Source organism: Otolemur garnettii, unplaced genomic scaffold, assembly GCF_000181295.1.
Source record: "Otolemur garnettii isolate 467f Iridium unplaced genomic scaffold, OtoGar3 scaffold00090, whole genome shotgun sequence".
Lineage (NCBI taxonomy): Eukaryota > Metazoa > Chordata > Mammalia > Primates > Galagidae > Otolemur > Otolemur garnettii.
The window spans coordinates 7,795,230-7,813,165 of NW_003852485.1; the positions used below are offsets into that span (position 1 = coordinate 7,795,230).

Sequence of the window (17,936 nt, forward strand, 5' to 3'; positions counted from 1 at the left end):
GCCAGGGCACCGGGCTCGCCATGTGAGTTGTCTTAGCCAAACACCTGCTCACAGCCTCTTCCATCATCCAGCTGAGAGGAGAATCCCTCCCCATTCTCTCATGTCCTCCGACTCCCACCTGGAGTGTTTAGGGCTTCTGAATAGCTTAAAGGGGGACAACACTTTGCATTTCGTTGCCATGTCTTTGAGCCCAAATGTTCATCTATAAATACATGGAGGAGCTACTCACTTGAATATAACCTGAAATGAGGACCGCGACCGCGATTCCAGCATAGTAACTGGCAAATTTGATCATTTCACTTTCAATGTCCAGCAATCTTCAAAAGAAAGAAAAAACGTTAAGACTTACAAGTAGGATCAAGCTCCCAAGAATTACATTTGTGTGTACAGAGGGATTTGAAAATATGTATTATAGAATACGACGTTTTATCTATGCAGAATTACAATCAATCTACGATCCCTGAGTAGACCTATGGACAGGCACAGAAAGTAAACGTGTCCCGTTCATTTTTAGAGGGCCGTGAAGTAATTAATCAGCAGTTGTTGGAAGCCAGAGACTCTAAACGCCAGCCCAGTGCTTGGTCCGCTTCCACCCCTTTCTCCCACGCTCCTCACACTGTGATAGAGCCATCCTACCTAAGAAAGGCATCTGAGAGCACACAGACAGAGGCTGTGTGCTGTAAATCAGGAAGCTTACTGCCCTTTTCAAGGAATCTAAGCCAGCTTTTCAACTTCTCAGAGTGACACTGTGACAAATGTGCCTGCTGTCTTCCCTTGGGGGAGAAAAGCATTTATTAGCTCTTTCTATTGACTGCGGCCCATGAAGCTTTATTCACCACGACAGTTTCTGAAGTTGAAGCCAAAGACACTTGTGGGGAATAGCAAGAAAGCTCCTTGGCGTTTTTCCTGGCAGAGCCTTCACCCTGCAGCATGGGGTTTGGGATTGGCAGGGCCAGGGAGGGCAAGAAAAAGTATTCTGAAATTGCTTTCGAGAATTCTATAATTAGAAAATTAACATATTGCTTGATGGTAATTCCGATCCTTGGGAACAATTTAAATGATAGAGAGGTTATTTCTTTAGAAAATTGGAAAGCAGCCTCTGAGCCTGGATGCTCTCTCACCCCATGTCCTTTCTACAATTGAAGTTTCCTTTTGTGACTTGAGCTTGAATTATTTTCTCCCTCTGCTGAATTCAGATCAAGTATTGCGATATAACTCATTTCATGCAGGGCAAACTATTTTTCCACACCTTGCACCATTAGTCAAAATCTTTACTGAAGGTATTAATATTGAATATAGTTACGTTTGTATGGATAGTAGATTGCTACTTGAGGGCACGGGGTGGGCAATGCTGCTTGTTCTCACACTGCCCAAAACCTCATATGGTATCTTATAGAAAGTAATAGTCAATAAATGTTTCTTGATTTTGCTTTGACTTTCAAAATACTAATTAGGAGGGGAAGTAACTGCCATGGTCAGTGCCTATGACAACGTCAGAATCGGCTTAATGGTCTCGTGCTCACCATGTTCCCAGTCTTTCATGAGGACTAAGGGGAGCCTCAAGAATGAACTAGACCTAGAAAATCATACAGAAGAATTCACAGTCAGAGGTTCTCATAAAAGCTAAGTATCTCTGTATAGAGAGTATAATGTAATACCATGAGTAAAGCCTTCTAATGTGTACATGAGTCTGTTCTTAGTTTTTGCCTCGTGAAATAAAATGTGGGTGTTCCAAGCCAGAAAACTATGAGCATTTGTTAAAAATTCTTACTTAAAGGACAGTGATCACCAGAGACCAAGAAGGGTAGCAGGGAGAGGGATGGGAAGGGGTACAAATTTACAGTCAGACAAGAGGGGTAAGTTCTAGTGTTCCCTTGAACAGCAGGGTGACCAGTTAACAAAAACATATTGTATATTTCAAAATAACTAGAAGAGAGGATTTTGAATGTTCTCACCACAATGAAATGATACGAGCTAATGGATATGCCAATTACTCTATTTTGATCATTATGTATTGAATATATGTATCAAAACATCCATTCTGCCAATCTCTGTCTTCTTTGGTGTATTCAGTCCATTGAAACATAACGTAATTATTGGTATCTTAGTGCACAAATATGCCATTTTATTTTCTGTCCTCCATTTGTTCTCTCTACTTTTCATTTCTTTGTTTTCTTTCACTTGCTTTTGTATAGTCTACTTGAAGTTCTTTAAAAAATAAAATTTTGATTTATCTATAGAGTTTTTAAGTGTGAAGTTTTTCGTGGTTACTCTTAGAAATATGTTCTAGATACACCACTTATCATAGTCTACTAGTGTTGTCATTTTACCTACTTGAGTGAAGTTTAGAAAGGTTGCCTCCCATTGCACACTTTTACTCTTCCCTATTAGTAATATAAATATTTTAACAATTCCAATCAAATATACAGCAAATAGTATTATAATAGGGTGTGTTATAGTGTCAGAGTGTTTGCTTCCACCATAAAACATAATTTAGAAAACTCAAAAGGAAAGGAAAGTCTGTTGCATCTACCCGTGGTTTTGCTTACCATGTTCTTCCTTCCTGATGTCCTGAGTTTCTTTAATTCTGTCCTTTCTGTTTAGAGAACTTCCTTTAGCCATTTTTTAGGTTGCATTTTAGTTATACCAGCTGGCACACGTTTTCTTAATTTCTTTCCTTTGAGAATGTCTTGATTTCCCCTTCAATGGGGATGATGGCAATGCCCTGACTTCCTGACCCCACCCAGCAAGTAAGGGGAGACTGCTTATTACAGTGGGGTGGTTCAGGTCTACCACATATTCTTCACTGACTCTGTGGGGTGGTGGTAAGGTACATACAGGAGGGTTCATTACCATCTAGCCCAGGGATCCTCAAACTTTTTAAACAGGGGTCCAGTTCACTGTCCCTCAGACCGTTGGAGGGATGGACTACGGGCCCCAGGATGAGTCGGCTGCTAAGTAGGACAGGCAGCAGTGGCAAAAACACTCAGCAGACTGGATAAATGTCCTAGGCGGGCCTTATGTGGCCCACAGGCTGTAGTTTGAGGACGCCTGAATTCTAGCCAGTGTAAAAGTCTATGCTCCCAACTTGAACGTTGTTGGCACGGGTGAGAGTGAGGTTATAATTTTCTTCTGTGGTGTCTGGCTGGAATAGAGTTATGGTCTAAAAGTTTTCTACAACTTTCCTGTTTCTGGTCCACTATCCAGAAAGAGCAGAATTTTGTTGGTGTTTTGGGATTTGCACTCATAGGTGTTTCTAGGTCACCAGCTTTTCCATCACCCAATCTAGTACATAGGAGATGCAAAGAAAACCCAGGGAACTCACAACTATGCTCATGGCTCCTGAGGGCTCCAGATGGCTCTAGCCAGTTGGCCTTTTTTTCTCCACTTTTCAGAGTGTTATGCTTATTTTATTCATTAAACATACAATTAAATGTTTGGTAGAATTCACTAGTAAGCCATCTATTCTCTTTACTTGTCATAGATCTATTCAGAATTCTTATTTCTTTTTTAAAATTTTAAATTGACAAATAAAAATTGTATATATTTATCATGTACAACATGATTCTTTGAAACATATACATGGTGGAATGGCTAAATTGAGCTACTTAACATATGTTAATAAAACTTATCTTTTGGCTCGGTACCTGTGGCTCAAGTGGCTAAGGCGCCAGCCACATATACCTAAGGTGGTGGGTTTGAATCCAGCCCAGGCCCACTAAACAACAATGATGGCTGCAACCAAAAAATAGCTGAGTGTGTGGCGGGCACCTGTGGTCCCAGCTACTTGGGAGGCTGAGGCAGGAGACTCAATTGAGCCCAGGAGATGGAGGTTGCTGTGAGCTGTGATGCCTTAGCACTCTACCCAGGGGGACAGCTTGAGGCTCTGTCTCAAAAAAAAAAAAACTTATCTTTTATGAATATAGACACAAAAATCCTCAACTAAATACTAGAAAATTGAAATCCTACAGCATATGCATATTAAAAGAATTACACATCATTACCTACCCAGTGGGTTTTATTATAGGAATGCAAAGGTAATGCAACATATGGAAATCAGTAATGTAATATACCATATCAATCCAGATCAATATTATAATGAGCAGAACCACATAATCATCTTAATACATTTAAAAGAATGTATTAAGAATGACAACATGGATGTACTTGGAGAACATTATATTAAATGAAATGAGCCAGGTACAGAAAGGCAAAGGTTATCAGACTTCACAAAAATATAAGATCCAACTATATGCTGTCTACAGGTGACACACTGTAGATTCAACATTACAAACAGGTTGAAACAAAAAACTAGGAAAAGATATACCATTGCAAGAGAACTGTAAAATGCCAAGAATGGCTATACTAGTACCAGACAAAATAGACTTTATAAACTGGTTGACAGAAATAAATATCATTTTATAAAGATGAAAAGGTCAATCCATTAGGACATTATAACATTTATGGACATATATCCATCTAACAACAGGGCCCCAAAACACATAAAGCAAAATCTGAGGGAAGAAATAGATAGTGCAACAGTAATCATCAGAAACTTCATTTGCACACCTTCACTGTTGGAGAGAAGAAGCAGGTAGAAGGTCAGTAGGGATGGAAGACTTGAGCAACAGCATAAACCAACTAGACCTAACAGAGACCTCTAGAACACAGCAACAATAGCACAACGTACATTCCTCTCCAGTGCACATGAAACACTTTCTAAGATAGTTACATGCTAAGCCATAAAATGAGCTTCAGTAAGTTTAAAAGAATTAAAATCATACAGAATATGATGTAAGATTTTACATCAACCACAATGGAGAAAAACTTGAAATTAAAAACAAAATATTGAGAAATTTCACAAATATGTGGAAATAAAATAGTATACTCAGAAATAATGAGTCAAAATCACAAGAGAAACCATAAAATATTTAGAGATAAATAAAAATGAAAACACAACATACAAAAACTTATGTGACACAAGCAATTCTTGAGAGAAATTTATAGCTTTAATTGCTTATATTTTTATTTTTGGAGAAGTTATCTTGTTCTGTCACCCAGGCTGGAGTACAGTGACAAAAGCATAGCACCCTATAGCCTCAACTTCTGGGCTAAAGTGATATCCTTGCCTTGGCCTCTGAGTAGCTAAGACTACTACAGGCACATGCACTACCACAACTGGACATTCTTTTCTAAATTTGCTATAAAGGCAGTTTCTTACTATGTTGCCCTGGCTGGCCTCAAACTCCTACCTTAAAGCAATCCTCCCACCTTAGCTTCCCCAAATACTGGGATTATAAGCACAAACCACGGTATCCAGCCCTAATTACCTATAATAAATAAGAAAAAAACCTTACATTAATAATTCAACATCTCTCTTAAGCCTAAAATTAGAAGAAGGAGGGAAATAGTAAAGATTAGAGTGAAAATAAATGAAGTAGAAAATAGAAAAATAATAATAAATAGAAAAATAATAGAAAATAGAAAAATAATAGAATATAATAGAGAAATAGAAAAATAATAATAAACAGAACCAAAACTAGTTCTTTAAAAAGATAAGCAAAAATAATAAATCTTTAGCTAGACTAACCAAGAAAAAAAACTCAAGCAACTAAAATCAGTAATGAAAAAAAGACATTACTATTGACATTTCCATAATAAAAAATGATAAACAAATACTTTGAATAATGGTATGCCAATGACTTAGATAACTGAGATGAAATGAACAAATGTTTAAAAGGCACAAACTACGGAAGCCAACTCAAAAAGAAATGGGAAACAATGGCTAAAGACCTTTATAGAAATTTCTCAAGAGGCCAACAGGCATATGTAAGATGCTAAACATCACTAATCATCAGGGAAATGCATATTAAAACCACAATGAGATATCACTTCACACATGTTAGAATTGCTGTTATCAAAAAGAAGAAAGATATCAAATGTTGGCAAGGATGTGGAGAGAAGGGACCCCTCGTACACTGTTTGTAAGAATGTAAATTAGGCACAGCCATTTTGATATCAAAATATCAAAAGAAGAACTACCCTATGATCTAGCAAGCCCATACTAGGCATAAATTCAAAGAAAATTAGTATTTCCTGCAGCATACACATATTAAAAGAATTATACATCATTACCTACCAAGTGGGATTTACTCTAGTCAAAAAGAGATAACTGTGCTCCCATAATCTTGCAGCATTATGCACAGTAGTCAAGCATGGAATCAGCCTGTATGCTCATTACCAAAGGAATGGCTGAAGAAAATACGACATAAATGTATACAATGGAATGTGACTCAGCCTTCAAAAAAGAAAATCCTGTCATTTGCCACAACATGGATGCACTTAGAGAACATTTTGTTGAGTGAAATGACAAATGCCATGTAATCTCACATACATGTGGAAGCTAAAACGATGAACTCACAGAAGCAGAAAGGTCGAGAGGAGAATGGTGGTTACCAGGGGCAAGAGGTGGGGAGATTGGGGAGAGGTTGGTTAACAGATACCAAAGTTCAGTTAAAAGTAGGACATGGTGACTACAGTTAGTAATGATCCTTTGTATAAGTACTTGAACATTGCAAAAAGAACACATCTTTTTAACTGTTCTTACCACAAAAAACAGTAAGTATGTGAGGTAATACATATGTTAATTAGCTTAATTTAGCCATTCCACAATGTATTCATGTTTCAAAGCATTACATTGTGCACCATAAATATATACAACTTTTATTTGTCAATTTAAAGGTTTAAAAAAGAAATAGGAAATCTGAATAGATCTATGACAAGAGACTTGTCTTAGACTCGGCTTAACTGGTGAATTCTACCAAACATGTAAAGAATTCATACCAAAAAAGAAAAACAAAAGGAAACACTACCCAGTTCATTCTCTGAGGCTACAATTACCCGCTAAGAAAAGCAGACAAAGATGTTATAAGAAAAGAAAACTTTTATATCCAATATCTTTTATGAATATAGACACAAAAATCCTTAAATACTAGGAAATTAAATCCTACAGTATATGCACATTAAAAGAATTGCACATCATTACCTACGAAGTGGGATTTAGTGTAGGAATGCAAGGTAATTCAACACATGGACATCAGTAATATAATATACTATATCAATATTATAATGAGCAAAACCGTATGATCACCTTAATACATACCGAAGAAACACATGACAAAACTCAGCACTCTTTAGCAATTAAAGCACTCAACAAACTAGAAACAGAAGACAACTTCCTCAAAATGACAATGGACATTTATGAAAAATTCAGAGCTAATGTTACACACAATGGTGAAAGACTGAATGCTTTCCCCCTAAGATCAGGAGAAAGGCAGCAATATGCACTTTCACCATTTCTATTCAACATTGTCCTGGAGGTTTTGGCTAGAACAACTAGGCAAAAAGGTGGGGGAAAGGCAGCTAGATTGAAAGCAAAAAAGCACAGTTATCCCTATTTGCAGATGACATGATCTTGTATGGGAAACCCTAAAGAATCTACTAAAAAACTAATAGAACTAATAATTAGTTCAGCCAAGTTGTAAGATAAAAGATCAATATATATAAAAAAAATTGTATTTCTGTACAGTAGCAATGAAAAAACAGACAATAAAATTAAGAAAACAATTCCATTTACAACAGCATCAAAAAGAATAAAGCATGTCATTGCAACTTGAACAAAAGGATTACAAAATACATTCTGAAATCCAGAAAGTCTTATTGAAAGAATTTAAGGAAGATTCAAATAAATAGGTCATGGGTCAGAGGACTTAATATTGTTAAGATGGTAGTACTCCACAAATCTATCTACAGATTCAGCATAATCCCCAGCATTCTAACTGACTTCTTTACAGAAATTAAACAAGCTGATCTTTGAATTTATATAGTAAAGCCCAAGGACCTAGAATATACTAGCAATCTAGAAAAATAACAAAGTTAGTGGACTTACACTCCCCCATTTTGAAACTTATTATAAAGTTACAGTAATCAAAATCATGTTATGGGCATAAAGACAGATATATATTAGATAAAAATTAATGGGGTAGAAACAGAAGTCCAGAAATAAACCCCTGTATTTACAGGAAATTGATACTAAGAAGGGTTCTGAGATCATTCAATGAGGAAAAAATAATCTTTCCAACAAATGGTACTTGAGACAACTAATTATTTACGTGGAATCAAGTTGGACTCCTACTTTACACCATATAAAAAATATACTCAGAATGAATCACAGACCTAAATATATGAGCAAAAGTTTGAAAAGAAAATGTAATCTATCTTTATTATCTTGTATTTGGCAATGGTTTCTTAGATAAGACACCAAATCCAGTAGCAACAAAAAAGAAAAAGAATTAAGCCAGACATCTCCAAAATTTAAAACTTTAGTGCTTCGAAGGTCACCATCAAAAGATTAAAAGACAACCCCCAAAATGAAGGTTGTCACAAATCATATTTTTTTATAAAGGACTTGTATTTAGAATATATAAAGATGTCTTACAACTCAATAATAAAAAAGACATATAACCCAATTTTTAAAGGAATAAAGGATCTGAATTAATATCTTTCCAAAGAAGATATTCAAATGGCCAATAAGCACCTAAATGACAGCCAACATCATTAGCCAGCAGGGATACGCGAATCAAACCCACAAAGAGATACCACTTCACACTCACTAGGATGGCTATTGGGCTGGTTCCCTATGTACCACAAACTTGTTGTAGAGACATGTATTCCCTCACATGCCTGAAATCAGCTCCACTGAGTTGAAATCCAAGTGCTGACAGAGCTGCACTCCCTCCAAAGGCTCTCAGAGAGAATTGTCCAGGTTTTGGTAACTGGTGACAGTCCCTGGCTGTGGCAACGTCATTCTACTCTTCTCCTCTATAATAACATTCCCTCCCTCTTCTCTTTATGGCAAATCTCCCTCTGCCTCCTTCTTAGTAACCATCCCTTTTAAGAACATTTATGGTGGTGTGTAGGGCCCATGTAGATAATCTGGGATAATTTCCCCCATCCCAAGATCCTTAACTTAATCACATCTACACAGACTCTTTTTCCATATAAGGGAACATTCACATGTTTCAGGGATTAGGACCTGGATATTTGGGGCAGGGGGTGTCATCATTCAGTCTACTGGAGCTATTATCAAAATATAAGTAATAAATAACAATTGTTGGTGAGGATGTGAAGAAATTGAAACCCTCATGCACTGTAATATAAACGGTAAGCAGGTAGTTCTTTAATAGTTCAACATATCTTTGCCATATGACCCAGTAATTCCACTCTTGCGTAGATACCCCAAAGAAATGAAGACATGGTCATACAAATAACATGTACACAAATATGTACACAAATGTTCATAGCAGCATTATTTGTAATAGGAAAAACGTGGAAAACAACCCAAATGTCCATCAGTGATGAATTGATAAATCATATCCATATGATGAAACATTATTCAACAGTAAAAAAGAAAGTACGGATTCATGCTACAACATGGATGAACATGGAAATCACTAGGCAAAGTTAAAGAAGCCAGTTGGAAAGGAACACATAGTGTATGATTTCACCTACATGACATGTTCAGAAACCACTATAATAAAACCAGCTCCTACCATCACACACAAACATGAGGAACTGTATTAAAGGGTCACGGCATTAGGAAGGTTGAGAACCACAGACTTAGAGCTAGGAAGCTGTCCTCTCCCTCTCCTCTGTTCCCACCCAAGTGCATCTTCATGGTGATCTCATCAAACAAAAGCTAAATAAACATGTTATTCAGAAGTAGAACAAATAGTATTCACATCAGTGACCATAATAACTCACAATTAAAGCATTTAACTCAAGGAGTTCCTGGTAAAGGAATGGCCTAGAAAGGTGTGGTCTATACAATTTCAGATATCTGTATAAAATTTTTTAAAATAGAAAAAGAGAAATGTCCATTTATATGCTTAGTATTATTTAAAAATTTAGCCACAGCCAATAGACTCCTAGAAGCCCCCAGTGTGTGTTACTTGCTCACCTTCAGGCATATAACCCAGTAAGAATGATTAGAGTTAAGTAATGAGTAGCCACAGAGAATTCCTTTTTAACGGGTGCCCATAATGCAAAAACCAAGGGTAGTTTCATTCTTTAATCCATCTGAAAACTATTCATGTTCATGAGCACCTATCATGGATATGCTTTAAATTTTTGCCCTGCTAAAAAAGAAACTCCAAGTTTAGAAAAGAAACATACACAGCCATTTCGGAAATTTATTTCTAGTAAGTAGGCTTGTTAATTTTTAAAGGGTGATTTTGTATCTCAGGTGTTGCATTGTGCTTTCCCATCAAGAAGCTCCCAGGGTGTAACTATGTGTTTGTTTGAATAATGTTCTGGCTACCTAGCTCTAAGCTCCACAAAGATAAGGACCCAGATGCAAGATAATTATGTTTCTGATATTTCCACAAATTCCTAATACAGAGTTGATGTTCAAAAAAGTGAATGAAAGACCCTAAAAATAGACAATATCATGGAAGAATGTAACTGACTTAGAAGGCCTTACTCATAGTCTGGAATCAAACCTGTAGAAAATTCCAAAAATGAAAATGAAAAATATAAATTAATTTGGGAAAGCCATTCCAAGTATCCTCCTAGCCAGGATGTGCCCTGCCCCTGGTTTTCAAACCTGAGTGTGTGGGTTCATACGTGCAAATGAGCTTGTTCTGAACCTGAGGCAGCATGAGGCATGTACGAAATCCGTGCTATGACAGTGAGTCAGCCCTGAGTACACTACAGACTCACTGATTACAAGGTAGCCTGCCAGGCTTATCAGAAAGAGGGCAGCAGCACAGTGACCACGCCAGCCTGAGCTCAGCCTGCTTCTGTGCACAGCACCGCAGCACTTCCCCACAGAAAAACTCCTATATAAGACCAGCGGCCCCTGCTCCAAGTAATGCAGCATGCTCATGAAATTCCCATTCCAGAGAGAAGGCTTAGATCGAAGAGATCACAACTTCAGCCACAAAGCTAAGGGGCAAAAGGAAGTTAGCAAAAACAAGAACAGGAACTCCTAGAGCCTAGAGATGAGACTCAAGTTAAAAGTCACGGGTCACCTCTCCAGTACACTGGGTATTGGTAGGTAGTATCATGGCCAAGCCTACATCAATAAAGTGGTTCGATTCTGGTATGTATTTGATGAGTGATTTTCAATCCTGTTTCTGTTAAGATTTTAAATCTTGGTAAAAAGGAAAGAACTTCAAGGCAGAGTAATTTTTAGAAATAAGGGTAAATTTGTTTCTGTTTTCTCTGTATAAGACACAACTCCAGTTCAGCCAATCAAATGCCTTTCAACACGTTTTGAATTACAACATAAGATACAAGCAAAAAATGTAAGAATTTTTTTAAAAAAAAACAGCAGCGTACCCACAGCGCGTTCCATTTGTTATGTTCTGGTTGAGAGAGCTGTTGGTCCACACTATGGTGTTATTCACGCACGCTTTTCCTGGAATCTTGAGTTCTTGTAATTCAGTGTCATAATCAATAAAAACATCCGTCATTGTGCCAAAAATGAGTAGCACGCCTGGCTGGGCTATTCCATGGAGAAATGCGCATAAACTTCCCACAAGCATCAGCCAAATTTCAGTCGATGAAGAAAAACGAAACTTGAAAAACAAAGGATTCAGAAATCATCTATGGGTGAAAAGCAGGAGAAGTAGGAGGGCTATTTAATTTTAGTTACTAGAGTCTTATCAATAGTGTAGTCTTATCAATCATCTTAATAGAGCAGCAGGGTTCACACTAATTGTAATGAAATATACTACACATCAAGTATCTTTACACTCATATATTGTTTGTTAAGTCATATTTTGAATTCATTTCCCCCACCTCAGGAGCTGAGTGTAGTTTTCAGTTACTCATCCATAACTCAAGGGGGTGATAATCAGATAATCACCGTCACCGATGCCATTGCCAAGTAGATACACTGTGTGGGGCAGTCAGCAATGGCATAAACTGGCTCCCAGAATAGTGGCAATGAATAGTGTCTATTTGTGCCTGGAAATGCTTCCACCCTCTGCAAATTTGGGGTAGAGACCTCTACTATAAAATTTCTAAACACTCATCATAAAAATAAGTATACATAATATGATGATGATGATTTTCTTTATAAAAATGATAATTATGGTTGTGGCTCAGTGAGTAGGGTGCCAGCCCCATATACCATGGGTGGCAGATTCAAACCCAGCCCCTGGCCAAACTGCCAAAAAAAAAAAAAAATAGCCAGGTGTTGTGGTGGGCACCTGTGTACCCAGCTACTCAGGAGGCTGAGGCAAGAAAATCGCCTAAGCCCAGGAGTTGGAAGTTGCTGTGAGCTGTAACACCACAGCACTCTACTAAGGGTGATAAAGTGAGACTCTGTCTCTAAAAAAAAAAAAAAAAAAATTATAATTATGGGCTTAGTGATTATTTTTCAGGATATTTCCCAACCTGGAATTTGTGGATTTAATCAGCAACCTATTTCTAATAATTACTAAGCACGTTATCCCATGGGCAAAGCTTATGACTGAAAAAGTGGTCACTATAGATAAAAACATGCCAACATGACTAAAGGTTTAATATTTCCTCCCTGATGGAAGCGATTCACAGTTGCACCTCTGATGCCGTAACTCAGCACAGTTTTATTACCAACTGAAAGAAGCCAACTCGAATACCATCATCTTTCTTCTCATCTTGTAACCTGAAGAGAAAAACAGGGATTTAAAGAGCATCCTTTCTAAAACAATGAGAAATTCTCCCCAGAATGATGAGCTATTCTTTGGTAAGAAAGAAAGTCCCCACCAGCCAGGAAATTCTGGCCAAATCCTGTATTTTAAAAAGAAGCTTTTATTTTTCTTGACTTCCTTCTTCTAGAGATTTCAGTATAGCTATATCTCGGGTTCAGTAGAAATTTACTGAAGGTTTTCTGAGAAAGTAAAAACTCCTCTCTGCCCTCATTTATACCGACAAATAACTCTTTGCCTTCAGCCATGGCTCTCAGACTATTTGTGCCTATATATCTGCGTGAGGAAGTTGCAGTGGTTGGATTAACCTATTTTAAAGCTTCCTCATAACGTTTAGATGTTTTACAGCTCTATTAAATGGCATTGATATGATAGGAAATTCAAGAACACTCCCGTACTTCCTTAGAATCGTATTTCCTTAGTACAGCAGAAGCTTTGTAAGTTGACAGCCCAAGGGACTGTAACAAACTGGTCAATACCCAAAGGTGGTCAACACAGGGACACAGGCCCACTGTACCGATCCATACATGTGGCGCAAGTCTGGTCTATGAACATTAGGTCAACTGAAGGAAGTGGTCGTCACAGAGAGGTGGTCAGCTATGGAGGTTCTACTCTATTTCCCATTTATTTCATAAAAGGTCATGCTTAGCCAGTCTTTTGCCTCTTCAGCTTCAGGGTCTACACTTCACCTGAGTCACCCATTCCCTGGATACACCCTGGGCCTTGCCGTCACCAGGAACTAGTGACCGGCACGTTTCCCTCCATTGCACTCTGTGACTGCTCAGGCATCTTTTCTCACTTCCTTCTTCATTCCACACCCATTTGTCAATCTCAAATTGAGACCTGCAGTCCCTTAAATCCTCCATTTCCTTCCATCACTAACCCCCTTCAGAATCTGCTCCCTTCCCATGCATCCGAGGTCCCAGGGCCCAGCACTTGAAGCACACTCTCCCCTCATCATGCACAATCCTTTCCCCCAAATCCACCCTTGTGAACTTCATCTCTGCATCCATCCAGCTATTTGCCCCTCTCCTCCTTAAGCTGGGCTGCCAGAGACAACCTCACATCTTGTGAACACATGTGGTGCCTGGCACTCAGCTGCCCTAAGCCTCCCTGCCATTTGGGGGCAGAGTCCCAAGTCCTTTCTGAGATGCTGCTCAGGCTCCCCAGGCTCTAGCCCATCAGGTTAGCCCTGTGTCTTATCCTCCTTCCACATTCCAGCTGTCAACACCTGGTCGTTTGGCTTCTTGTTGACCTATGTCCATGACCTCTGGGTGGAGACTGCTAGATCCTCTGTCCCAATGCTGTCTCTTCAAATACACACAGGAGCCACTCCCTCACCTCCTTTAGACATTCCCTCAAAGCTGCCTTCTCCACACAGCCTTCCCTGGACAAAGTCTTTAAAATTTCACCCTTCCCCACTTATACGCACACCATTTCATAGTTCCATTTCTATGTTTGGTTTTTCTTCTTAGAAAGTGCTAGATTATCACCAGCTATCATCCTACTCTTCATTTATTTACAGTTTTACTCTCTCTCACCAAAATATAAGCTCCTCAAAGGCAAAGATTGTTGCCTATTTTGCTCTTTTCTGCACCCACAGCACCTGTAATAGTGCCCGACACCTAATAGGACTCAATCCCAACTTGTAAAAGGAATGAATGAGAGTGTGAACGTGCTCTCCAGCCCGACACCCAACACTGGACTTCATCCCTCTGCAGAGCGTCCCCCTCCCCCTCAGCAACGTCATCAGACTTCTGCTGCAACTTCTCATCCTGTAGTCACCTACTCTAAAGACAAAACAACCAACTCAGCTTCCTTCCCACCCTCTCCTGCGTCTACATCCACACCCATTTTCTGTTTCCTACCCAGTGAGAAAAGGGAGGTTCTTTGAGGCCCAGGATGATCTCCACTCCTAACCCAGAGCTAATCTAACCGCTCCCATGGCCCCCTCACCCCACTGGGAAATAACTGTAATTTCTTAAATACCTTCAATCCCTCCCTTACGCCACCTCCAGTTGTGGAACTTACCTGAGCCTCTCATTTGTCTTCTAAATTAGACCAGTCTAATCCTGCCTTTATACCAAAAAGTGATTAGCCGACATCTATTCTAGATGGAGAATTTAAACTCTTTACCTAAAGAGAATTATCTAATAATGACATTTTAGGTTTCTACTATTTGCCTGGGGCATGAATTGGGGTTTCAGAGACTTCCATGGTGCCCATGAAATCATACTTCATTCAACTTTACCCCTGCCCTTGGATACACAGGGGAGATTTGGACCTAATCCAGAAGGGGTATTCCAAAAGTTTTTAAAAATAAAATTATAGTAATGTCTTAAAGACAAAAAGAATGAATTATATATACCATTTTGTGGGAAGTACAATGTGCATAAAAATATTCTCTGCTTTGTGCCTTTTATAGGACTACTAAGGAATTATTCTTAAAAAGATGCTGCATTGTTGAATTCAGTTGCTTACCTTGTATTCTTATTATTAACTGTCAGGATAAAAACAATGAAAAGGCAGTTAAAATAATGACAAAACGCAACACAGTTAACAAGTTTGCTCTGGAAAAACATTCCTATAAGTTACTTTTATTTATGGAACATTACAAAATGATTATCTTATTCTCTCTCTCCCTCAATTTATAAACACACACAAGAAGATACTCTTTCAGGTTCAAGACTACTGCCTTGATTATACATGTCTGGGCTTTTCTCCAGGATATGAAATATTTCTTATTTTCTGAATATCAAATGGAGACCAACATTTCTAAATTAGCTGAAGAAGACCTGCTGGGTTTTTTGAGCTACAAAATGGAAGAAATATTTATTTATTGTTTGGTTCTTCACAAGCATTAGAATTTATCTATTTAAAACATAGACCACAAATTAATTAGATAACAGGATGTCACTGGCACTTCTGTGCTGGTGAAAGCCATATGACTGAGCCATGATTGTTTTCTCTCTTCCCTAGAACGGAGCAGATGAAGGGTAGGAGGTGAAAGTGGGGGTACAGAGCCATGGGTGTAGAGAAACCATGTGCAGGAAAACCCCAGGATCCAGGAGACCCCTGTGGCTCAAAAGGGTAGAGCGCCAGCCCCATATGCTGGAGGTGGCAGGTTCAAACCCAGCCCTGGCCAAAAAATAAAAAAAAAGAAAAAAAAAAAAAGAAAACCCCAGGATCCTCTGTCACCAAGCACCATGGGACAGCACATCGGCTTCCCCAGCATTTTCAGTAAGAGTAAAGAGGCATTGTAGTGTAGATGGAGGGCAATATCTTAAACTTGCAAATCAAGAACTGGATTAGAATTATGACTCATTCATTGCTACCAGTGTAACCCTTGCCAAGGTTTAAAAAACGTAGCCAGTGTCAGTTTTTTCATCTGCAAAATGTAAAATCATAGGATTAAAGAAATAATAATAAGCCAGTGCAGTGGCTCATGCCTATAATCTCAGCACTTTGGGAGGCTGAGATGGGAGGATCGCTTGAGCCCAGGAGTTTGAGACCAGCCTGGGCAACATATCAAGACCTCATCTCTACAAAAAATAGAAAAATTAGCCACATGGGGTGGCACACACCTGTAGTCCCAGCTGTATGAGAGGCTGAGGCAGGAGGACCGTTTAAGCCCAGGGATTTTAAAGTTGCAATGATCTGTGATGGTGCCACTGCACTCCAGCCTGGGTGATCCTGTCTCAAATAATGAAAATAATGATGATGATAATAATAATAATAACTCAGAACCATGTGTGCTCCTGACATGCCAGGCACAAGTGCTATTGGCCCCTTCGACATGATGTCACTATGGCCATCAGGAGTCTAGAAGGAGCAGCATACCCAGACTCTGCTCTGTCACTACTCAGATCAATAATAACAATTCAGGAATGAAGTTAATAATAGTAGCCACTGCTGGAACAACCCTACTCTGTCTAGGAAAGAGATGTTCATTGAAAATGCTTTCCCTCACTCACACTTTGTACTCTTACCAAGAGCTTCCAGACATGGCATTACATGGACCATAGGGAGAACCACACGGTCATGTGTAAGAATCACACCCAGCACCAGTTCTACATATTGTTGCTGACTTTTTCTACTTATGTTATGAAAACAGAATAGCTGTATATCTGTACAGGATATTTATGATGTTTTGATATAGGCATACAATGTGAATTAACCAAACTAACTTCACTAGGTTGTCTCACTTTTGATTTCATCTTTCCTTGTACCAGAGACAGTGAAAGAAAAAGGCCACTTACTTGATTTGTCTGACTCAAAGCCATAATTTTCTTCTAATTTCTTCACACTTTGAAGAATTACTGAATCAGACATGGTAATAACAATCTGCAGCCAACAGCCTTATAAAATACAAATAAAAATAAAAATCATTGCAGTTATCTCTTCTTTCTTCTTTGACTCATGTAGCCAAATGAAAGAACAATTTGAGTTAAGAAATAGCCTTCATTAATCAATCCCAGACAAAAGCAGGTATTTAAATCAGTTGATAAGTCCAGGAATGAGCCTAACTAATAGGAAATATAAACAGAAACCATTGATAAAGCTTTCCTATAGTGGTAGATGAATAGTTGTTTTTTATTTATGGGTTCTTTCTGTTTATCTCCATTTTATTATTTTTAGTGAGTAAACATAAATACATTGAAAAGGGCAAGCCAACCTGAAATACTGTTGAGTCAGTGTAGCTGGAAAAGGACACCCAAATGCTGTTGGGTGCCCTTTAGGTGCTCCTTATAAATGCAGCCCAAAGTGAAGGCAGGTCCTACTTGATCAAGGGAACAGAGGAGAGACATTTTCCAAATAAAACTTAAAAGTCTATAAATTTATAGTTAGTCTTACTCACAGTATAAAATCAGTTCACAGGGAGTATAGGATTAGAATTCCAGAACACAGATTTATTTATTATATTGTTATTAATTTTTGTTTGTAATTGTTATGGAACATAACATTTCTTTATAGGGTACTTACGATGTTTTGATATAGGCATACAAATGTGAATTAACCAAATCTGGGTAACTAAAGTCTCCATCACCTTGGCATTTATCATTTCTTTGTGTTAGGAACATTCTAATCCCACTCTTTTAGTTACTTTATAGTATACCATGACTTAGAGTTGATTATAGTCGCTTTGTTGTGCTCTCCAATATTTCTCATTCTATGTAACTA

The 17,936-nt window shown here is 38.3% G+C and overlaps 1 protein-coding gene across 1 annotated transcript in view; it reads right to left on the reverse strand.

Annotated features, from left to right (window-relative positions):
• ABCB11 (ATP binding cassette subfamily B member 11) overlaps positions 1 to 17,936 on the reverse strand; it is a 109,065-nt gene that overhangs the window by 72,098 nt on the left and 19,031 nt on the right. The window contains exons 2-6 of the mRNA XM_012808456.2: positions 17,015 to 17,113; positions 15,237 to 15,255; positions 12,661 to 12,712; positions 11,401 to 11,639; positions 230 to 317 (exon numbers count right to left, since the gene is read on the reverse strand). Coding sequence (XP_012663910.1) covers positions 230 to 317; positions 11,401 to 11,639; positions 12,661 to 12,712; positions 15,237 to 15,255; positions 17,015 to 17,087 — 471 coding nt within the window. The 5' untranslated portion in view covers positions 17,088 to 17,113. The remainder of the gene's footprint in view (positions 1 to 229; positions 318 to 11,400; positions 11,640 to 12,660; positions 12,713 to 15,236; positions 15,256 to 17,014; positions 17,114 to 17,936) is intronic.